General features: G+C 39.1%; 2 protein-coding genes and 1 long non-coding RNA gene across 3 annotated transcripts in view; 1 reads left to right on the forward strand and 2 right to left on the reverse strand.

Moving 5' to 3' along the window:
- LOC119491374 (solute carrier organic anion transporter family member 1C1-like) overlaps nt 1–19259 on the forward strand; it is a 35717-nt gene extending 16458 nt beyond the window's left edge. The window contains exons 3-15 of the mRNA XM_037775332.1: nt 1010–1151; nt 5633–5765; nt 6997–7118; nt 7197–7343; nt 7698–7796; nt 9819–10067; nt 11117–11281; nt 12117–12312; nt 12582–12747; nt 13274–13446; nt 15834–15898; nt 16158–16275; nt 17270–19259. Of these exons, the coding sequence (XP_037631260.1) occupies nt 1010–1151; nt 5633–5765; nt 6997–7118; nt 7197–7343; nt 7698–7796; nt 9819–10067; nt 11117–11281; nt 12117–12312; nt 12582–12747; nt 13274–13446; nt 15834–15898; nt 16158–16275; nt 17270–17507 (2013 nt within the window). The 3' untranslated portion in view covers nt 17508–19259. The remainder of the gene's footprint in view (nt 1–1009; nt 1152–5632; nt 5766–6996; nt 7119–7196; nt 7344–7697; nt 7797–9818; nt 10068–11116; nt 11282–12116; nt 12313–12581; nt 12748–13273; nt 13447–15833; nt 15899–16157; nt 16276–17269) is intronic.
- The window catches only part of LOC119491380, a 349936-nt gene that overhangs the window by 209399 nt on the left and 116315 nt on the right, over nt 1–24222 (reverse strand). The window lies entirely within an intron of this gene.
- LOC119491378 (B-cell receptor-associated protein 29-like) overlaps nt 19299–24222 on the reverse strand; it is a 6824-nt gene continuing 1900 nt past the window's right edge. The window contains exons 3-8 of the mRNA XM_037775335.1: nt 23616–23716; nt 22651–22798; nt 22428–22563; nt 21914–22016; nt 20850–20950; nt 19299–20467 (exon numbers count right to left, since the gene is read on the reverse strand). Coding sequence (XP_037631263.1) covers nt 20435–20467; nt 20850–20950; nt 21914–22016; nt 22428–22563; nt 22651–22798; nt 23616–23716 — 622 coding nt within the window. The 3' untranslated portion in view covers nt 19299–20434. The remainder of the gene's footprint in view (nt 20468–20849; nt 20951–21913; nt 22017–22427; nt 22564–22650; nt 22799–23615; nt 23717–24222) is intronic.

Here is a 24222-nt window from a genome sequence, read left to right on the forward strand (position 1 = left end):
TTCTTTATTTTCATCCAGAGGGCTCCACTATATCTTATTCTTGAATCCAAAATGCTTCACATCTCTGCGATTTCCCACCTCAAGGCGAGATCATAACTTTCCACAAAATCTCAAGGAAGCAGGGGGACTGTGGTTGGCCTCGGCACGGTGCCCAGCGATCCTACAGTGCATATTATGGTTGCATCTTGAAACTCCATGTTGGTAGTTTTAGGGAATATAGCACTGAAAATGATTTGGCTGACAAAAAAATGCATTTTGTTTGTTCAAGTACATCACATCAGACACATTTTGATCACAAAAAGCCAGGTTTGAAAGAATCTAACCTCTGCCATCAATGAATGCATGAGTTTATTAGATTGCCTTTGGTCATAAATCTGGGAGAACTGTAACTGTTGGAAGTGGCTCACTTCTCTTAAGTCTCATTATAGCACAAATTAATATAATCAAGATGGAAAAAAAATAAATATCCATGGGAATTTCTTTGCTTGTCTCAGCTAGGTTTGGTGACAGAATTTGAACTGCCTTTCACTTTTCCTATTTGTATTAATGTATGGTTTTGACTTATTTAATTATAAGAAACTTCTGTCTGTACTAGTCCATCCTACCTGGATTACCTTCCCGTGTTTATCAGTAATCCATCCATTTGTCTGTCTGGCTGTCTTCACTCAAATGCAGTTATCTCATTGTTGTTGGGAGTTGTTCATGCTATCTGACCTATACACTTTGTGTTCATCTCTATCCCTCTCCTCCAACTCTACAAGCTGTAACTCATCTAAACCCCATTATTCCTGGGATCCTGGCACTTGTTAATTAGTGAATGTTGGACCAGTTAAAGTAGGTTAATGAGCGAAGATCATGCATCATCGCAACCGTAGTGATATCACACAAGCGCTTCTTTTTTTGTTCATGTAGATTGTGGTAAAAACACTGCATTTGCTTCTATGTGTTTTCACACTCCTGTGTATTAATGTTTCTCTCTCCTTTTCTCACCTCGCTCTCTCTTTCCCAGATGTTTCTGGTGGCTTTGTCCTTTGCCTATTTCGCAAAGGCGCTGTCGGGGAGCTACATGAAGAGCACAATAACTCAGCTGGAGCGGCGCTTCGACATCCCCAGTTACCTAATAGGTGTCATTGACGGGAGCTTCGAGGTAGGTGAGTATGCCTGCCAATCACTGCTGTCATCCTTGTTGTTCTGTTCGACGGCTCTGTTTCATGGGCTCCCCTCCCTTCTCTCTTTCTGTCTTTGGGAGGGAAATATGAATGGGTCACCGAGGTATTCAAGCTGCAGATAAAGGATTCATCAAGCTTCCGAGAGGAGGACAGAGGGGTTTATGCGTAATGAGTCATGGTGTCGAGCAGGGACATAACGGGCTCCGAGCTCTCTTTTTGATGTAGACATCCTCAGACTTTAGAACTTGGTTTTGTTATGCAATAACTTCGATATACTATGATTTCATTATCAGCTCATACCCTCAGTAATACACATGGGAATAAGCTGGCATTTACCAGCTTTTATCAGACATGTGAATCAGCTACAAGCTGACGGACCCTTCAGGGCAAAACCAAAATAATTTGTTGTGTAAGGGCAGCACAAACTACCCAGCTCTGTGCAGACATTTATATAAAATATCATATTCACCCTTTTCTTGTGCTGCATGTCCAACTCATTTTTCCACACTGGTGATGTAGGCTATCTTAGGGACACACACTCTTTTCAATACAAAATGAAGTAGATGGTAAAAAAGAAAAACTGCAAAAAAGTGGATAAAAAGCACTTTTCCTTATTAGAGTATTGACTGATATGTCGGCATGGCGAATATTATCAGCCAGTTTTGACTTATCCCACACAAGTCAAATGTAACAAGAAATTGCTGCTCAAAGATATGTGATTTTGATTTTTTTTGTGTTCATTTCACTGTGGCTGCTCCTTCTTGTTCCTTTACTCCTTTCGTTCCTACTTCTGTGGTCAGTGTCAGGCTCACTGCGTTTCCTGTGACTACTTCTTAATAAAAGTCAACTCGTGTCTCACCAGTTAAATGCTTTTAATGTGAAGCTGCAGCAGTAGGAAATGTTCTGTTTGCATCCGCAGTTACTTAATACAGCATTTTTTCCAGACACCCAGTTGTTCATACTGCAAATATATAAATATTGCAATACTTTTATCAGTGGGCTCAATCACCATTGTTTTACCTCATGCGGCGATAGATAGTAACTTAAAGGTACAGTGTGTAGGATTTGGTGACATCTAGTGATGTGTTTGCAGATCAACCGAGTACCCCTCAGCTATCTCCTCCCTTTCCAAGACTGCGGTAACGTGAGCCGCTAAATGGAGATCTGTGGTAACGCCGTTCACCTCGTTCAGAGGCCATCCTTACAATAATAACACTATTTTAGGAGCAACAGAAGTTAGACGGCGGCTCACGTTACCGCAGTTTCACACGCGTGTCGGAAAACTACTGTGGCCTTCAGGTAACGTAAGAACGTGAAAGGTTCTCTCTAGAGCCAGCGTTTTTCTTGGCTTGTCCGTTCTGGGCTACTGCAGAAACATGGCGGAGCAACATGGCAGACTCCGTGAAGAGGACCCGCTCCCTATGTAGATATGAAGGGCTCATTCTAAGCCAAAGAAAACACAATGGTTCTTCGCTTCAGGTGATTATACACTAATGAAAACATAGTTATGAATATTATATTCCATTTCTGCTAATAGATCCCACTGTTCCTTTAACAGACATTTATTTAAGTCTTTGAGATTGCCACTTTAAAGGGGAACTCCACTGATTTTAAACATCTGTTTACAGGCCTTGGAGTACTACTGCATTTATGAAAAAAAAGTGGTATAATGCCTTTTTGTGGCTCCAGAGGGAGCTTTGTGAAGTCTAAGCTGTGTAAAAATCCTCAAGTGATGTCACTTGAGTCAGTGTCAGTTGGAGCTGTAGTTTGAAAATGAAAATAAATTCAGGTACCACGTATCCTGTAGGTTGTAGTGTTAACTATAGCGCGTTGAAATACCTGATTCATAATACCGGTAGTGATATATCACATAGAATAACAGTTTATCTACAGGTTTCATTAGTGAATGTACAGCTAGTGAGTAGATGTGGCTTGCAGCACTACTGTGTATATACCACAACTACTGTACTGTTTGCAATCTGTGGTTCCTCTTAACACTGAATGATTCTTGATGTGTGTTCCCAGATTGTCCCCAGACTAGTTTCTAGGCCAGTTATGTAAGGCTAGTCCATTCAACTAAAGTGTCTCTTGTAGGTTATAAATTATACAAAGCTTGCAGAGCGAGATGAGACCCAACGAGACATGAATCATACAAGATAAAAGTCGTCATCCACTATCAAGCCCTTCCACTTCTGTTCTTTCGCTGTCACGGAGGTGGTTCAGGCTCATGGTGACACGATAGTAGTGAAGAAATAATTAACATTTTTCTTCAATAACATTATGGCGGAGTGTGCAACCTGCTGTTACTCTGATGGAGGTGGGGAGTATATGCTGGATGGAAAAAGGTGAGGACAACACCTCCAGCATCGTCAGAGCTGAATACCCCGGATCTCCCCCCCATATCTCTCCATCTCTCCGTCTCCTGTGAAAACGGCTTCTCTCGCGTGGCCTAGGCAACAAGCTTTTTCTATAGGACCGTTGCCAGGGTAACATAGAGGCAGAGCAGGGCAACGTGAAGAGGAAAGAAAAATGGAGAGGAAAGAACAAGAAACAAGAGAGGAGAGCTGAGCAGATGGAAGACAAAGGGTGAGAAGAGAGAGAGAGAATAATAAAGAAGGGAAAGGAGAGCAGAGAGCGCTAATGATGGATGAGGAGCACAGCCGATTGGCCCCAGCTGACGTATATATATGCATGTTCTTGTACATGCTGCATGAATCATTCTTAGCTAGTACTTACACATGCGCATACTGAACATCAAAATCAAAAAAGTTAGAACAAGTGATGAAGCATACAAATGTATCATAAATAAAACTGAATGAAATACATTTTAAAGGAAACAAAGAATACTAAGATACAAGCAGGATTTCTTAATCACACACCAAGGTTACACATGCACATTTACTCATAATAACTTGACATTTCTCAATGCTGCTCTCTCTCTCTCTCTCTCTGACACACATGCACACGACAGCAGCTGAAGGATTGTTGGAGGGTTTGACGTCATCCCGTCAAATTAGCCTTTACAATAGAAAAAGGTCAGGCAGCGTGGCTTAGGCTTATCTTTCTATTCCAGTTTTCCACCTTGTTTCTACAATGAAGTTTCCATGTCACTGGTAATAGAGAAATGGCCCTGTTCCCACCCAGCGCTGTTTAATTTTTATGCCATTGAACATATTTGCTGCTACATGATGTAGATGATAAAAATCTCTTGGAACATGACGATAGTACATCAAGTATGAAAACACAACCTCATCCAGGGGCGATTCTAGGATCAGACCTTTGTGGGGACTCAGCCCCTAATGAGAATGTGACGAGTTCAATCAAGGGCGTAGGTTTGGTTTCAATATTGAAGGGGCGACACATATTAAGGGGGGTGGTGATTCTCTCCCAGTAAATTTTAAGTGTCAAACACTTCTTTTCCTGCATTCTGGTGATTGTTTTTGCACCAATTTCTGCCTTTCTGCATCAAGTTATGGTGAAAATGTCTATGTCTTGAGGGGGAGAGGTCAAGGGACAGCTTTGGAAATCACCATGATTTACCAAAATGTACACTAACTTTGGAGCGTTATTTAACCTCCTTGCCCGACAAGCTAGCATGACATGACATGACAGGTTTTCTAGTTTCATATGATACAATATATTCACTCTAGCTTTAAGACTGAGCCCGCTGCAACCTCTTAAAGACAATCGGCTGGGATCGCCGGCGATCCCGCGGGTGTCGGGGGGTTTGATAATTATTTTTTTAGGGTTGCTGAGATGAAATGTAGGTGTGCTTGAGCACCCCTAAATAATCTAAAATCGGCAATGACCTCATCTGCTGTTCAAACTACGGATGTACAGAAGAGTGTAGCGGTCAGTTTTCATCTGATACTTTCATAAAAAAAAATAATGCAGAAGTCATCCTACATGGGCACATTAAAATGTTTGGGTACACTATTTTAACGGTATGTATCTGCAGTTTGTAATGGAAATTATACTTGCTAAGGTACAGTATATAGGGAAAAAAACTGTTTTAAAGGGACTCTATGTAAGAATCAGAAATTGCTTGTTAACAGCGACACCTGTGGACGTTAAGTCAGCAAAAGTCAGCGTCCTGTTGCTCGCGCTCGCTCTACATAGACATGAACGAGCATCACTCAAAACAGCGGGGCGACACACGTCAGCTAAAACCACAATATCACTCTATATTTCACCTGCTTGGCAGGAATGTATCTCATTTTGCTACGTGTAAAAGGTGCATTTATTTTTACACATTCATTTTTATTTAGTAATATCACATTTTTGACAAGAGCATATAGAGCCACATCTGGATTACCCACAGTGTCACAAAAAGCTGTTTAAATCAAATATCATGAAGCAATCATTCTGTTTCTTCTCAAACTGACTATTTGCTCAAACTCCTGCCTTTTCTTCATCCTGTGGAGATGTACAGTAGCGCTCTAAATCCCTCATATTTCTCCCAGGTAACCTGTTGGTGATAGCATTCGTCAGTTACTTCGGGGCCAAGCTCCATCGGCCAAAGATCATTGCAGTGGGTTGTGTACTGATGTCCATTGGCACTTTCATCATCGCTCTGCCTCACTTCATCATTGGACGGTGAGTTAAAAAGAGCCAATGGGCCTGGTTGTTGTTTGATTTATAGTTTTAATCTAAGGTACTAATTTTTTTTTTTTTTAAATGAATTTAATTTAATTCATTTTGATTCAGTACAAGTAATGCTTGAGTTTCCAACACATTGATAACAGCTGCACAGGAGTACATTTGTTAATCTTTGGCAATTTAGATTTGTTGTTGATGTGATATACAGCCTTGTAAAATTAATTTAATAAACACACTTCCCAAGCTGTGCCAAATATTAATGTACCAAATAATATCCACAAGAAGACTCAATATATATACCGTATCATTAACCAATTAGATAAAGTCTCATTGACACCACATGGACATCCAATACTTATGATGCACAACAATTAATGTTTTAAAGGGGAACACCATCCAAATTAAGAATTCCAATATGTTATTTCCATTTACTAGGAAAGTTCAATCAATATTTTTGAACGTGAGCTACTCTCTCTCAAAGCCAGAAACCATAGAAGTCTCAAACTGGTGATGTCATAGGGTATAAAGTCTGAAGCTGCTCCATAGACAATGAATGGGAGACGGATTTAGTGGAGCCACAGAATGTTTGATTTCTTTTTTTATATCCAAATGATCTTTTTTCTACTGTAGTGTTGTCAGTTGTGAATCAGAAAATGTTCCCATATACTCAGAACATTCCCCTGGGTGCTCTCAGTGTCATCTAGAACATCTCTCCCCATTCATCGTCTATGGAGCAGTTCCACACTTTATCCCCTATGACATCACAAGTTTGAATTTTAGCACTCTGATTTGGGATTTGGGAGAGAGTTATTCATATTTACTAATATTTTTGGATGTCTTAGACCATGGGAATAATATGTATGAATTTTGAAAATGGGCGTATTTCCCCTTTAAGAGCACCAATCAATATCAATAAAACAGGAAAACTTTGTCTTGGGCTATTTTCCAATTTACTGCTTATGTATAATAGTCTGAGATAAGATACACATATGCCACCATTATTTTCCCATGATATATTACTGTACCTAGTATAGCACTGTAACTGGGTCAGCCTATACCAGGTCAAACATAATGCTGTTCCAGTAAGTCTTGGCTGTAGATGCTTCAGGGTGGCTTCACTTTTTTTCAGCAGGAACTTCCTTACTGACATGTTACTTGTGAAATCTGCTTCCAGTAAGATTCACAGATTGTATCCTATAATCAAGTTCCGTTTGTGTTTCGTGTACAGCTATGAATTTGAAACGTCGGTGCGGTGGGTAGTGAACTCAACACTTAACCCCTCTCCTTGTCCGGTTGGCTCACCAGCAGACCTGAGTCAAGATGGTAAACTGCCTCAAGTGCCAGCCACAGGTGAGCACTAACACATATACACACTAATGTTGACAAGTAAAGATGTCTGAGATGACTACTCTGATCTTTTTCCTCCAGGGTGTGAAGGTGACTCCAACCTTTCGATGTGGATCTATGTGCTCCTGGGAAATGTCTTGCGGGGGATCGGGGAGACGCCTGTTCAGCCTCTTGGGATCTCTTATATAGATGATTTTGCTACAGAGGAGAATGCTGCACTATATGTTGGTAAGAAAAACCTAACACACTAAAAATAAGCAGCACACTTCTTCAGAGCACATTACAGTATCTCACAATAATGCCATGCTTGCTGAAAGCTCTGCCATGTGCAGTGGTGTTTGCTAAGATATGAGCATAAGCGGTAAATCCCTTTAGTGTTCTACAATAGCAGATGAGTATTACTGAAGAATAACATGCTTCCTTAGCAAGTCTTTCCCAAGCCCATTAAGGCGCATTAAAGCAGGTTTAAAACACATATAGTGTAAATCAATAGCCTATGTATCTTAGTTGTTAATACAGATAGCTATAGTCCTAACCAGTTTGTGTGTTGTGTGTCTCTCTCGTGTGTTTATTATATCCCAGGCTGTGTGCAGACCATTTCAGTGGTTGGACCTGTGTTTGGCTACCTGTTGGGCTCCCTTTGTGCCAAAATCTATGTGGACATTGGATTTGTAAAAATGGGTGAGTTTAAACACGAGTACATGTCTACATAGTTTAAGGCCAGACTCTTATGTGATTGTGCAGACTGTCTAGGCACAGTTGATGTTATTAATGCCGAATTCACACTAGAGCAGCGGTGAAGTGTGGCTTGTGGCTTGTCTATGAAAAGCTGCGGTGGGCGTTCCCAAGCTCAGCAATCTGCCGCCGTTTGATTCTGTGGCAAAGTGCGGCCAAACAAAAGTTGGGAAAAGTTAAACTTTTTGCGGCGAAGTGCGGCCAGAGAGGATCTTGAGTCCTGTGACTCCTTTGACATGTTGACCTATCTTACAAAGGATTTCTTCCCGCCTGAAACACATGAAAACGCCACAGAAAACTGTAATTATTGCGGCGAGCCACGCTTTGCCAGTGCCTGGTGTGAATTCGGCGTAACCCCTCATCCTAGACTCACAGAGCTCATGTGAATGGATTTGGAAAACATTTGTTTTTTCTTACATCTATGGAAGCTTACCCATATTAGAGAACTTGTTTACACTTGTTGCATAAAGCAATGGTTTGGTTTGTTGTGTAAGTTTTGTAGACATATCATATGAAGACACTGTACATGTAATATTAGTGACCAGAATAAATTGGGGAAACCCTTTGTGTTTTTGGGATTTCACACACTTATTCTGGTCAGATTCAATCTTTTATAATACGGTCATAATGAATAATTAGGCTACACTACTCTGGTGTACTCTGGGACACTTGAACAGAACAGGGCCATCAGAAATGTTATTCGTAAAACTGTTACTTTTCCTGCCATTACATATCAAAATGTCAGCTCTGACAAAAGACCTTTTCATTCATAAAACTGAGGCATGATATTATCAGTTATAACCATGGGTGGTTCACAAGCAGTGTATGTATGGCTCATAGACTCATAGAACAGGTGTACAGGATTAGCATCACTTAGCTAATGAACAAGGGCTGGTGAGGGATAGGAAGGACAAAGCCCTGTGATAGGCTACAATCAAATAGAGTGCTGCAAAGGGAGGAGAAGAACCAAGACAGAAAAATAGCAAAAGAAAAGAACGGAAGAGAGAAAAGACAGGAAAAAATGAGAGAGAAACAATGGAAAAGCATTGTAACCAGCAACAGAAAAAAACAAACAAAAAAAAAATGGCATCAGAGGAAAGAATGACAAAACAAGTCAGGTCAGAAAACCAGTTAATAAACCAATGAAAAATCATTCCTTTAATTGTTAATTATTAAAAAATAAGTAACCCAAGCCATAAAGGATGACTGTTGTCACTTATTGACCGCTCAACGAAACAGATCAGTACCTACTACAAACCTCCATGTTCGGCCTTTCATTTCAGAAATTGTAGTGATGTAAAGGCTGACTACAGGTTGTTAGGGTTGTTCTGATGACCTCGTTTGTGCCTGATAGCAAATCTGCCCTCAGTGCTCCATCTTTGCATTCTTTTATTTGGTCATCCAGGCAAAAAGAGTGAGTTCAGTAGGCTTTAGAAAGCATTAAAGGTTCTCAATACGAAATTCAGAGCATATCCATTGCCTCCACACGGCTCTCAACATGGCGATGGCTGAGCCAGCGGCTTGCAGGTAACAATGCTAACAGCCCTGACAGTGCAAACAACGGCAACAATGCTGTCATCAGCTGTAACCGCCGCATGAGAGCAGTGGAGAGCAGCGGCCGTGAGCTAGCCAGTGGGGCATGCTCACATGCACAAACATGCACTACAAGGCACGTGCTGCCGGCCCGGCGATGTCAACAAAGCACAGAGAAGCTCAGATTACAACACACAGAGGGAGAGTAACTTCATTCTTTGCTCAGATTATTCCACTATGTCTTTACATTACAATAGTTGTTTGCAGCTATATTAATGCTCTGAATATCATATAGAGCACCTTTAAAAAGAAAGTATTAAAAAAACTGCATATCACATTATAAAATTTGCCACTAAACCATACATGATCTGTATTGAACCATAAGTGTATCACTGAACATTTATTACATGTCTTCTTCTGTACCCATCAACACAGAAACTATCACCATCACCCCAGCAGATTCCCGCTGGGTGGGGGCCTGGTGGCTGGGCTACCTCATAGCTGGGGTCATCACCCTACTCTCTGCCATCCCTTTCTGGTTTCTGCCCCGCTCCCTGCCCATACCGGGGCCCCAGGGCACAGAGAAGTGCACACCAGAGCAGACAAGTTTCATTAAAGACCCTCCTCATCTGAAGCACAAGTATCCTGCAGAAGAAAATACTAGTTTCATAGAAATGGCCAAAGGTAAGGATGGCTTTAGAGGTTTGTAGTCATTTAACAATAAAATGTGAATTGTTCATACTTGGAAAAAAAAACATCTGAATCATATAATAGAATTGATATTGATTGATGGATTGGATATTTTATAACTGTAAAGCCCCTAATGTAGAGATGAATGGGCTGTAGAATGAAATGGCTGAACACGCATAGACTGCCCCATTTATTGAAAAGATCTTTAATAAAAGACCTTAAACAAATGCTTTCTATTGGTCGGTGCAGGATGACGTATTTTTGTAGGCCAACCTGGAAGTTAGCATTGCCCTGGTTCCCTCTTCTGTTAACCACAGATATTTATTTAATTTATTTCAACTAAAAACCCATTTAAAAAAACATTGACTTCAAGACGAGAGAACTGGAAGTGCTAAAATGCTGATTCATTTCCAGGTTTTAGGACTCATGCCTGCACCACTGTATTTGAAAACATTCTAATGCATATTGGCCGGTATCCATTCGAGCGTACCCAAACAGTTCTGTCAGGCCGAGCGCACCGAAAGAGCACCTGAGCGGACACCATCCCTTTATTTCTGTAACCCTCCAACATTGCAGCTCCAGTTACGTTGCGCATGTGTCATACCCCATACCTCCCACGGGGTCAGCCCGGTCTTCATTTAATAGCCTTGGTTTACTCGCTAGAAGTCTTCTTTGCTGCCTTTGTTGATGCATTAGCAGGTTTGTTGGCGCATTACCACGACCAACTGTCAATCAGTGGAATAGTGTGAAACCAACAGCAGGATGTGAATTGAGTCGCTCACGTGCTTGTGTGTGCATGATACAAACCAAAATGAAGACCCACACGTAAAAACATTGCTCCATATTATTACATAATTTGCTTTAATTGTGTCCTACTGTCACAAGGCAATACTCCCTCACTTCCTTCTGCTTCTTGTAGACAGAAAGAAACTTCATTTCATAGCAGTAATCAGAGATTGTTACAGTCACTATTACATAGAGATATTGCATATTAAACATTTTCAGACAGATATGTTTCAACTCCGACCTTTATCTCTTTACAGACTTTATTCCAACCCTGCGAACTCTGCTGGGACACCCTGTGTATTTGATCTACCTTTGTGTGACAATCATCCAGCTGAACTCTCTCATCGGCATGGTCACCTACAAGCCCAAGTACATCGAGCAGCACTTCAGACAGTCTGCCTCAAAGGCCAACTTTCTCATGGGTATAATACATGTGCTCTGTGTCACATACATTATTTGTGTATTACAACCTGGAAAATCCGCACATAACAGACCCAGGGAAGGCTTTTCTGCTTAGTCCAGGCTTTTCTTGCTCGTTAGCTCAAATTGATTCTAGTGTCAAATATGTACACAACATACACCGTAAAGCTTACACACATTTAACATGTTTATAATTCCAAATTCATGGGGTTTCTTTCTATAAATCATCTCGGTGTATCTGCAAGACAGCATTGTTTCCCCAGTTAAATTACGGTATTTTGCATTTGCTGAATGAAGCAGAAAAGGACCTTTGGAGAAGGGATATCGTTAAACTGGGTCGGGGTTCTAATTCAGCCCACTAACCACCACAGCTGCAGAGAACAGAGCTTTGTGCATATGAAAAGTTCTTTGCATATGAAATGAAATATCTAATGAAGTTGATAACATAAGATGAAAGTCTCTACGTACGTATGTGGTCTCATCAAAGGAGATGTCTGCACTGACTAGACTGGCTTTATATGAAAGAGAATACAATATTAGTGACCACAGCAAATGACATGTAGATAAAAGACTATGTCTTCACATTGATGTTAAATGAAGGTATCAAGGGACTGAAAAAATAAAAAGCAGGGCTCTTTTTTGATCAAGGCGACTTGGAATTGTGTAGTCTCATTCCCCCTCTCTCTGTATTAGTTAGCGTGAAAGATGATAGCGGAGCTTTGATGACTATATTTAATCTTTTTGTCTGTCTCTGTTCAAATCCAGATGTAGCCTTAGAATCAATACTTCATTACAGTTAATCTTGATCTTGTGTTTTGCTGTCACTCTTAATCTAAGGTGTGATCAATATCCCAGCTGTGGCACTGGGGATGTTTTCTGGAGGTCTACTGATGAAGAGGCTGAAGCTGAACATCATGGGAGCGGCCAGGTTTGCCTTCGGCACATCTCTGATCGGTTACGTCCTGTCGCTGTTCTTCTTCGCAATGAGCTGCGAGAATGCCAAGGTAGCCGGCGTGACGCTTTCATACAACAGGTGAGTCATAGAAAATCACATGGTGTGTTGGGGTTACTGTTGTTAAATTATATTATTATTCCAAATTCAGGTACAACACAGAAAAATGATTGATCTAACAGACAGGTCATACTGTACATTAAATACACCTCATTAGTGTCTACTTCTGGGATTTAGACATTCAAGTACATCTGATTGGAAGTAACAATGAAATGCTAATTATATACCGGTATGTAATAGCATAATAATAGATTTCCTCTCATGTGTACTTTTCTCTGGCTCTCTTCCAGCATGGATACAATATCGTATGATAAACAATCAGTGTTCGCATCCTGCAACTCAGACTGTGTTTGTTCAGCGAGTGACTGGGACCCAGTCTGTGGAGAGAATGGCATCACATATGTTTCTCCCTGTCTTGCTGGCTGCAGCAGCTCTGCTGGCTCAGGGAAGAACACAGTAAGTTGACAAGGTACTCAAACTATAAGAAATATTACACATGGAAAATTAATTTATTGTATTAAATACAATAGCATTTTGCAGGCTGCATAAAGCACAGCTTTGGCTAGTTCACAATATTGGTACATGCCTAAAATGAAAGTTATGTGTTATCAAATACACTGTTGTTGCCATGAAGTTTCTTGATCAAGTGTTACTGTATGATCCAGGGGCCATCACCCGTGCAGTATTTAAAAAAAATAATCAATGGCTATTTTTTTAGAAAGTATATAAATGAGTTATTTAATTTTCTTATTAATTAGATCTTATAATCTATTAGCAGATTGTGTGAGTGCTATCAAAGGAGCCACGTCATCTTTACTGTGCCTGGTCGGCTTTTATTTTAAAGGATTTTTAGTGATTGCAGTGATTTTGGTGATCTTACAGCAACATATGATTGTTTATGTATATGCAGTATATGCATTGCTGTGTTTATGTGTGTCTATGTCCTGCTATACATGGTCATGCGGCTATCATGTCTCTCCAGATCTTCTCTAACTGTAGCTGTGTCGGTGTGGCTGGTAATTTTACGGCCAGTACAGGTCAGTGCCCTCACAAGGACGACTGTGACAGGATGTTCCCGTACTTCCTGGCTCTCTCTGTCATCACTTCCTTTATCATCTCCCTTGGGGGCACACCAGGCTACATGTTTCTCATCAGGTCAGATTTAATTTAAAAAAATTTAATGAAAAAGGATTTTTGAAAATACTACATTACCATTGCTCACGCTGCTACAAAGGGTCATATTAGCTTTAATGTCATCATGTCCATTATTTCACTTTTTTCTGGAAGGATTTTTCCCACACTCTTCCCCTCGACATGTTAAATAATTTTGCATTTGATATATTGATGCATCTTTAATTTGGGCATAGATGACTGACCTTTTAAAGCTGTGTTAGTTGGTGCTTATTTCAGAAGCTCTTTTATACCCAGCAAAATGTTGCTAACTGGCATTGAACTTAATATGGCCCATATTTGTAGCAATGTTTGAGTTAGTCCTTCAGTGACATGTTCAGAATCAATTTTTTTTAACACAGATTTGTTGTTGAATTCAATCTGTGCACCGCTAATTAGCAGCACTGCAAACCCGCGCCCCGGAGTTGAAAATATAAAAAAAAAATTCAAAGTATAGTATGTCAAAGAAAGTCATAATATGGTATGTCGAAAAAAGTCATAATATAGCATGTCGAAAAAAGTATTTAAAAAGTCATATAGTTCTTAAAAAAAGAAAAAAATGCAAAAAAATCATAGTATACTATGTCTGAAAAAAAAAACAGTATGTTGAAAAAATGCAAAAGGGTCATAGTATAGTATGCCGAATAAAAAAATGCATAGTATAGTATGTCGAAAGATTTCATGAAAAAAGTCATAGTAAAGTTTGTCGAAATATTGAATGGAAAAACGTCATAGTATAGTATGTCGAAAACTGTCATGAAAAAAGTCATAGTATAGCATGTCGAAAAATTTAGTAAATAAAAGTCATAGTATAGTTTGTCGAAAAATTTCTTTGAAAAACTTCATTGTATTGTATGTCGGACATTTCATTGGAAAAACTTCATAGTATAGTATGTCGAAAAATTTCACATAAAAAAGTCATAGTATAGCATGTCGAAAAATTTAGTAAAACAAAATCATAGTATTGTATGTCGGACATTTCATTGGAAAAACTTCGTAGGTATGTCAAAATTTTTTCCGAAGAAAAGTCACACTATAGTATGCCAAAAGATTTTATGGAAAAAAAGGCATAGAGTAGCATGTTGAAAAATGTCTTTGAAAATCGTCATAATATTGTGTGTCAGAAATTTTAATGGAAAAACTTCATAGTATAGTATGTCGAAAATTTTCATTAAAAAAGTCATAGCATAGTACGTAGAAAATTTTGATGGAAAAAACGTCATAGTAAAGTAGTAAAATTCATAGTATGGTATGTCGAAAAAAATCCCATAGTATAGTACGTCGAAAATTTTCATTAAAAAAAGTCATAGTATAGTATGCTGAATAAAAAAGCAAAAAGTCATAGTATAGTATGTCGAAAAAAGTGATAGTATAGTATCTCGAAAAAAAAGTCATTGTATAGTATGTTGAAAAAAGTGATAGTATAGTATGCCGAATGAAAAAAATTCATAGTATGGTATGTCGAAAAAAATCTCATAGTATAGTATGTTGAAAAACAAAAGTCATAGTATAGTATGTCGACAAAAAAGTCATAGTATAGTATGTTGAAAAAAATGCTAAAAGGTCATGGTATAGTATGTCGAAAAAAGTCGCAGAAAATTCATAAAAGTCATAAGAAATCATAGTATAGTATTTCGAAAAACGTCATTTAAAAAAGTCACAGCATCGTATGTCGGAAAAAGTTATAAAAAAACTCATAAAAATGCCATGCCATAGTAAATTTTATGTCACACAAAATGTTATAACAATGCTAGTGCTCTTGATTAAAGTTAGTGACTCTGCAGTTTAATGTGGAACTGAGATGGAATAGATATTTTGTTTGATGTTTGCATTTCATGTGCAGCCCTCAATCATATGCTGGCTCACTAAATTGGCACTAAGTCGTCAAAACTTTGAGAACCCCTTGACTAGAGGATAAATTGTTCTGCACCACAGTACCCTCTGCTGGATGACACTCCACTTAACACGGGGACACCTTTATCTCGATATGACATGCAAACACATACAAGACCTCCTGAAGCCATATTAGCTGATCCTGGTAGAATGCACTGGAATTAACTTAGTGTACTTAATGTGTTTCTATGCCTTATAGTACTGTCAGTACAATAAAATGAATTATTCATTCCTAAGGGATTAGTTGAAAAGTCCTTTTTATGTTATGGAACGTGCATTGTTTACATTCTCTGTGTACATAGGTTTGACTGAACTCGAGATTACTACTTATTTACACCTCTTTTTCTATAATTAAGGAGTTAGAAATTAACTTGAGTTAACCTTGAATGAGCAATGTTTTGTGCTGTAGATATGACTGTCTACTTTATAACCAGTTTCTGATGTTTCCTGAAAAATGTCTGCAATTTCTCATCATAAAGGTGCATCAAACCACAACTGAAATCTTTGGCGTTGGGTTTCCATGCTCTGGCAACACGTACCCTCGGTAAGTCTCAATCTTCTATCGAGCATGTTCGAGTAGCTCAGGGCTATCATGCTAACCTTGTAAATGTGTTACCCCGAGTTTGAGTCCTTTAGCCATCCTTCTTCATATTCATTTGAACTAGCAGATACACTCAAAAATGTGTATTTGCCAGAATTCAGCGTTTCAGCCTGATTTGAATGTTTATTCTGACTACTCTGAACAGTAGAATCTGTTTCAGTTCTTGGAGATGTGTTGTGAACATATGTTTTTGGTCTTGCAGCCGGGATCCCAGCACCCATCTACTTTGGAGCAATCATTGACACCACATGTCTAAAATGGGGTCAGAAGAGGTGTGGAGGCATAGGAGCCTGTAGGATCTACAACACCACTGCATACAGGTAGTAATCACATTCAGTCTTTTGTGGATCGTTAATTTTCTGTATTTGTAAGATTGAGTTAATATCACAGTCTCAGGGGGGTCTACTTCAGGCTCAGACTTTTTATATTTTATGTGGCAATGATCTATGGAGGACCACGACAGTCACGGAAATATTAATAAAGCATTTAATTGATTAATAACTAATTGTAAAATAAAAAAGGCATTAAAAAATTATTTATTTATTAATCCAGCAATAAATAGTTAAAATTAAAAAGGGATTTACCAAAACACCATAAAACAGTCAATAACTACATAATTTAAAAATACATTATTCATTCATAAATAAATAATGGCATTTAAACTTTTATTTGAAAATGCAGTTTAAAAAGAGGAACAAATAACTGGACTCACAAATTGAATTACGAATACAGGTTTTAATCAGGCATTTGAAAGGGAAACTTCTTTTCTCATTTGCATATCACTGCCACTTTTACTAAATGTATTAGGTATTAGATTTGCCAAGTCATTTAGCTTTCTCCACTGACATGTTGGTCCTTCAGCAGGTAAAACGAGGCAGAAGAATGCAAATTAGCCACACGGGATGTAACAGGCTCTCTGATTGGCTGTCACCTGGCACGTCATATGCAGACTGACACGAAAGTGGGAAGGAGACGAATGCACGCAGATCTCCCTCGGAATTTTTAGATTCAGTGTAGCTTACACTTCCCGATATTGTCCGCAAATAAAAGTCAATAAATCCACTCAGAAATCATGGAAAAAAGACGCTCCTTATGGCTGCAGAACTTGCCTAAAAATCATCACATTGTTAAGTTTTCTTCAATATCAAAGAAATCCGGTGATAGTTATCTGTGCATCCATGGGTACATTGTTGTTATTTATGGTTTTTCTGACATGTCCTTTCTCTCCCCCATTCCATTCCTCCTCCTGTATTGTCAAAAGAAACCTAATCTTGACCAAATCAAGTTATATTTTTTTACGTCTTTACTTCTCAGGATAGCATACTTGGGTCTGACTATGAGCCTGCGGACTATCTCGTTTATCATTTGCATCCCGGGCTTCTTTCTGCTCAGTCGACAGCTGAGGAAGGAGGAAAGAAATGCCATCCACGGAGCTCTGGCCAACGGCGGAACAGAGCTGGAGGCACTTAGGAAAGACGAGTTTGTGATTTCTAATTCTGACCAATCCCAACAAACGGCAGACAACAGCACGGACAGGGAGACGCGGCTGTGACAGATTCAGCAGAACTGACCCCCCCCCTCGTCTCCGTCACAGACATCACAGGTGAACAAATGCAACCATACACACTCAAGTGAGATTTGCAGGGAATCACGTTTTATCCGATCATCTCATATAAAGCATCAATTCTATATTTGTACTACTGGACCTGTGAAGGCTTTGTGAATTTGACAGAACATTTTATATAACTGAAGTATTTCTTGAATGTACATGCTGTTATTTTTTTTTGTTTTCAATATAACTATATTTTTCTGATTTTAATGGTTGCACAAGAGATTAGATGGGAAATGTGACTTGTGCAGACTACAAAAAAAACAGTACAATTCTGAAAACCAGCACTTATAAAGCTGCCTCTTTGGATTTTCCTCTCAAATTAAGTTTTTCTTCCTGACATCACATGAGGAGAAGTGGCCTTATGAACCAGAGGCACGACACTAAATTAAAAATATATATATATATAATTAAGATAGAGACAATTAGGCATTCAGGAAGTGAGGATATATATTTTTTTTTCAGAATTTTAAATAGAAAAGATAAACGGGTTGTTGTGGAAATATGTGTGTGAACACGTATTTCAGTAACTTTTAAAAGGCTTGACAGTTGTTGATATGACGTATGTGCCTCATTCACACAACAGTTACCTCTAACTCATGTTTCACACTTTGAACAGATCTCTTTACACTCACTTAAAAAAAGTTTAATTTTTCTAACTGACTCTAAAACGTTTTTTATTTTACTTTAAGCCCAAAGTCAGGTCTGACTGTATTGCAATTTGTGTTGTGTGCTTTCTGGATGTGAACTTGTTCCTTTGGTACTCATACTCACTAAAAATGGAAATTGTATTTCAGTGAGATTTGCTTTCCTGTTTGTCTCGTGGAGGCTGCTCCATATTTGTATACCTTCAACCAGCACCAGCCCCAATTAACTTGTATTGAAATCTGGTATTAGAAAAGAGAAAAACATTAAGAGTGCACAGCACATTAAACTTTATCATGACACTGATCGTTGGCTTAGACTGAATTTGCTCACCTCAGTAGGCTCTGGTATTGAAACGATGATGGTGGAGTTGAATGCTTGCTCTTGTATCTGCCATGTTTTTTGTCTTGGAAAAGGCACAATTTGTACTGTTGCAACATTGATAAGAGATATACTGTATGTTGTTCCGTTCTTTAGGCAAATGACCCCCACTAAGTATCGCCACAGGAAATGTGCATTTATGTTGCTGATGTGTATAAGCTCTCCAGCCATTGCTATACGATATGTTTCACTGGTCAGTCTATTTTTATGTTGGGTATTTTTGCGTGTGCATGAACTCTTGTGCCAAAACCCACAAACAGAAAGATCATGGTCTACTCTCAGGTTTTTCCTATGAAGCTTCATCCCATAATCACAACCCATTTCCTTGAAATCTGTCAAAATAATTTCTAAAGTAAAATTTTGTCTAGCTACTGTATCTCAAGACAATTGTTTTTTGTTTTTTAAATATTCATTTTGTCTTTGTAAATGTATAGCATATCATAATTTTATAAGACTTTATTTCCCGAATGGATATGTACCATTGTGGTGACTGAATCGTCTTTTCAATTCAGGTTTAGTTTCAGGCACAAGTACAGACTCGGAGAGGAGCAGCATTTACTTGCATTAAAGAAATCAGAATGTAAATAATTTTCTTGGACTATTTTTGTAAAAATTTCAAAGAATATCTTAAATGTAATACTAAAATAAAACTTTTAATATCCAATTAAACTACGTGTTGGTGTTAATTATTCAAAACAAGGCATGGCATAAAGAAATGTATCTTTTATTAAACAAAATGTACTACATCCATCTAAAAGGCACTTCCATCTGATTTCTGTCTTCACAAATGTCATGAAGAGGGATTTTTTTTTTGCAACTATATCACATGAAAAGTAACTTTGGTAAACCCAATAACCTGATTAAAAAAATAATTGGGGAACATTTAAACATCTGGTGATTACAGTCTAAGCTGCTCTTTCACAAACATCATACAGACCCTTTTCCCGACGCATACAATACAACTCCCAGTTCAACTCTCACACTAACTCAAACGCCTGAAACACAGTGCAGCAAATAAACAAGAATTTTGACCTTTAAAGTTTTGAGTAAAGACATTTAAACCAAAAGTAAGATCATAAATGGTTGAATCCAATTTTCTATCCCTACAGATTCAGTTTTATCGATATCCACAGATCCATTATGTCTTTTTTTTCAACATTTACAAGTTCAAACTAAGGAAGAAACCAAAAGAAAACAAAACTTATGCACCACTACCTAGGTTAAAAAAAAGTACAGATCATCAGCTGGAATACAACAAAAATGTGTGAAGTGCAACTGTACATGCAAATATATGTGCACAGCCATGCAAGCGCTGACGGATTTGCATACTGTTGCTAAGCTCAAAGTGGGTGCAGCAGGTGCTCCTGCTCCATACAGGAATACGTATCAAAATACATTCATAGCTGTCACTGCTCTAGCACTCCACACTGTGCACCTGCCTAAAAACAATGACGCAAACCATAAAGCAACACGCATATTTCTTTAACATATTACGTGCTCCGTGATCAGACCTGGGTTGATTACTGACTGAACTCTACCCAATTCCCTTGCACAATTAATCTGCCGGATCGTGTGCACTTGAAAAGCAATGATGTAAGTCACACTGCGCAAGGCAGAAACAAGAAACTACCAAATATTACTCATTCCACTTTAGTCAGTCTGATGCCCTTATGAAAATTCACTTCCATGCTTTTAAAACCATTACGGATATCGGCAGGTCTGTATCTCAAAAGGAGCCAATACTAGTTTTGTGATGTGCCCAAGGTGTTATATGAAGGTAAAACGCGTGTTGCAGTGACTTATTTGCTGTGTAAACACTTCAACCTTTAAGAATTTTACATTAACTAGTCGTCCTTTTTGTTTCCATCTTGAAGATTCTGAAAAGACAAAAATAAAAAAATAAAAAAATGTCAATGTGTTTTGATATTATGTAAGGTCACATGAATGCATTGGGGTTTTTACTTAAAATTGATATATTTCATTCATCTTCTGTAAATCTAACATCTATGTGTTTCTTTAATTGAGATCCTGGAAATAAATGGGATTTGTTGTCCTTCACTAGAATTAACATTTGTTTTCAATGTCTCAACAACAAAGCATAGGCACTTAAGTCAATAGTCTTTGAGATGATGATGAAACAGACAGGCTTCTTAAAGGAGCCTGACTGATGCTAGTTTCAATGGCTCTCTAAAATTGTATATCTAGGTAATGAATGACACAGGAAATGATTATCCTGCTGAGTTTAGGGCTTAGCCTCACCTGGAGCTCCTGATGTTCTTTCAGCAGTCGGTCGTACTCCCTGGTGATGCCCTCCATGTGCTTCTTCATTACATCTGCCTCTGACTGGGAATTCTCCAGGGCTGGAGAGGAAACAAGCACAAATCAGTACAGGGCTTCCTCATTTGTCATTACAAGTTTTAAACTCGACACAAGTATCAACTTTCCTGGGGTCCGAATATAAAAGATAACACTAACACAAGCAACACAAACATTGTGCCACCCCGGGGAAATACCCCTCACACAGGTAGACAGAGTACGGAGATGCTCTCCCGCTTCAGGAGATAGCCCTGTCAGCCCACACTAACAGCACGGATTTTATCCAACATGCGATCCCTCCAAAATAAAATGGATGAACCAGGGAGGAAGTCCGAGTTGGGAGTACTGAGAGAAAGTCAGTCTATATAATGACGTTATAACAACATTCATGTTTTTTGCCTTTATTTCAACGGCCAGGATCATTTATATTTAATAGTTAACATTTTACACAGGTTTGTAAAATAAAATAAAACGGTAGCTACAATCATGAAGAAGACAAAACGCTCTGCCATTTTTCCTCTCCTCTTCCCGCCGTAAATCACTCAGTGCTGACTGTCAGACCCCCGCACACACACAGTTGGTTTAGAGACCTGCCTATACGTTGACAGTCGGTTCTGTAACGAACACTATCACATATTCACACACATTACATTTTCTGTCGGGGCTACACTCAAAACATTTGGGGCTTTAGCTCCGGGAAAAATGACCCGGCAATGCCGACTTAGAGGAGTGTATGTTCTGGACTGAGCCCCGGCACAGATGCTGACATAGAAGAGCGTATGTGACGGAAATGGATCAGATTACAACTTTTTTTCTTCCGATATCTGATCCAGTGATTTTGGCCAGTATCTGATCGGCGCATCCCTGGTATTTGTATTTATGTATCCGTCTGCAGAGAATAACATACTGTATCGAAAACAAATTCCACTGGCTTTGGTTGTGTGGCTAATAAACAGTCTAATCGAATCTATTACAGCGGGCATGTGCACGTGTACATGGATACTTACCATCTCCTGAAGCCTTCACTTCTCCTTTCAGTTTCTCAACTTCCTTTCTCAACAGCTCCATTCCCTCTGAGGTAGCCTTATCGCCATTCCCTTGCATCAGAGTCTGAAATACATTAAATTACATGAACCTCAAGTGCATGAAATGCAGGTCTTCGTCAGCCACGTGTAACTGCAATGTAAAATGTTCAGAGTGTGTGTTCACATCTAGAGGTGATTAATAAGGGAATATCAAACCAAGAGTGAGGGTTTGGTAGAAAAGTGTCTCAAACAGAAGTGGTATAGAGGATGTCTGCCACTAAATGTGAACTGAAACAAGTTCACAGGCCACCTTGTGTAGTAATAATAGTAATAATTGAAGATGTGTTCAACTGCCTGACTTTGTCTAATGGAATCTTGACAAACCAGTGGAGCAAAAAACACCTCAAATCTGAGGCAGACGTAGGCAGACGCACATTTACAGTTGTGGTTCTATCTAACAACAGTGATATCTTTGACCAACCAATGTGGAGCCTACCTGTCTCAGCAGCTCATTGTCCTCCATCTGCTCCTTGGAAAACTTGTTCGCACTGTTTATCTGCTTCTGAAGATCAGACGTGTAGTCATCTGCTCCTGCCAGTCGGTTAATCATGGTGATCACTCGCTTCATGACCCTGCAAAAAGACAATAAAGAATCAGGGGTTCTAGACACCTTCTTTGATATGTCATTCTGGTATCACTATAAGAGAGCAAAGACTCACAACCACAGGAAGACAGCGAAGCCAGAGATGTAGAGGTTTCTTTGGGCTCTGAAAAGCTTCATGTGCAGGTGATCGTACATGTTGGGTTGTAGCTTGACATCTGTGCCATGTTCTTTAGCTGAATATTTCCTCACCTCACGCACGGCATCTGAAGAAAAAGATGTAAGCAATGAGCAATTACCAAAAAGTTACTCCTTTAAAAACAATAGTTTGGAGCAGGAAAAAGCCGATAATTGGCCGATATGTTCATTAGTTCTGCAGCAGCCTAGTCGGCTACTTTTGCATACGCCGTTTTTAATCCTGAAGTGTGATTTGGTGGATTACATCACTGGAATTTTTTTTTTTTTATTTGCAATGGGGAACACGCTGTTCTGTGGCTTACAGTACGACTGGCCAGGATTACTTCTGTTGCGCGTCTCGTACATTGTTAAATGCCACTCTTGCAAACCATTAATGTTCATGCATATTCCCCGGTGAAAGGAGGATCCTTAAGTGTGCGATTTCATTTCATGAATGGATGGTTACAGGGCTGGATTATTTGGAAGAGAGAACGCCAAATTGGTAAGCAAGTTAAAATAACAGTGAATGATTTCATTTACTCCCTGTCTGCCTGTCTTGTATCTGGAACAAAGAGCCGATAGGGTTGCATTATATGTTCGAGAGATAACTTTTTTCTCCCCCTCTACCTTGACTTTGTGTATGGAGCCTCCATGCAAAATGGTGATGTACGTCCCCATCTGACTAATGGCGGCTGTGCAGCCATCGGTTACTGTCAGAGCCCAATTCCGCCAATAACGATAATTTGTAAAAACGTTCTATCGCCGCAGATTAACCAGCCAAACTGATTATTCGGTCTACCTCTAGTTCACACCATCTCAAGTGGTCCAACTTGAGTTATTACCTACAGTAGTATCTACAAGGTTGTACGAAAAAAAAAAAACTGACACACTTTGTTTTTCACTTACCAAGGAAGAGAACGATGAGTATTATGATCATTGTGATAAACACTTTGTTCCAGAACCTCGACATCCAGCTCCAGATCCTCAGTTGGAAAATACTCCGCCACCTGCAACCACACACACAGACACATAATCACAATCATTTAAAGACAGTCGGTATGTTACAGTATGTCACTGACTCACTCACTAGTCACATACAATCACAATCTTTTGCAAGATCCACAGACAGATTCAGGAAGCCCTTTGGCCCCCGAGCCATCAAATTGTACAACACCACTCTAGGGAGGGGGGGCGGGGCGACAAAGGAGGACGGTCTGCAGGACAGATAATAATGCACACAGTGCACTTTCTTAGACTAAGATACTGGAGTTACCCTGCACTATACTCATTTTTAACAGTCTCTTCTGCACTATATTCACTTGTTACCCTGCACTATATTCAGTTTTAACAGTTTTCTTCATCTCCTTGTATTTTTATATCTGGTATATTTTTTTGTACTTTGCACTACTAACTTTTTTACTGCCTTTTTACTAACATGTTTTGCACTATGGAACTGTGACGCTGGAAACTTGAATTTCCCTCGGGATCAATAAAGTTACTATCTATCTATCTA

Source organism: Sebastes umbrosus, chromosome 7 (assembly GCF_015220745.1).
Source record: "Sebastes umbrosus isolate fSebUmb1 chromosome 7, fSebUmb1.pri, whole genome shotgun sequence".
Taxonomy (NCBI): Eukaryota; Metazoa; Chordata; class Actinopteri; order Perciformes; family Sebastidae; genus Sebastes; species Sebastes umbrosus.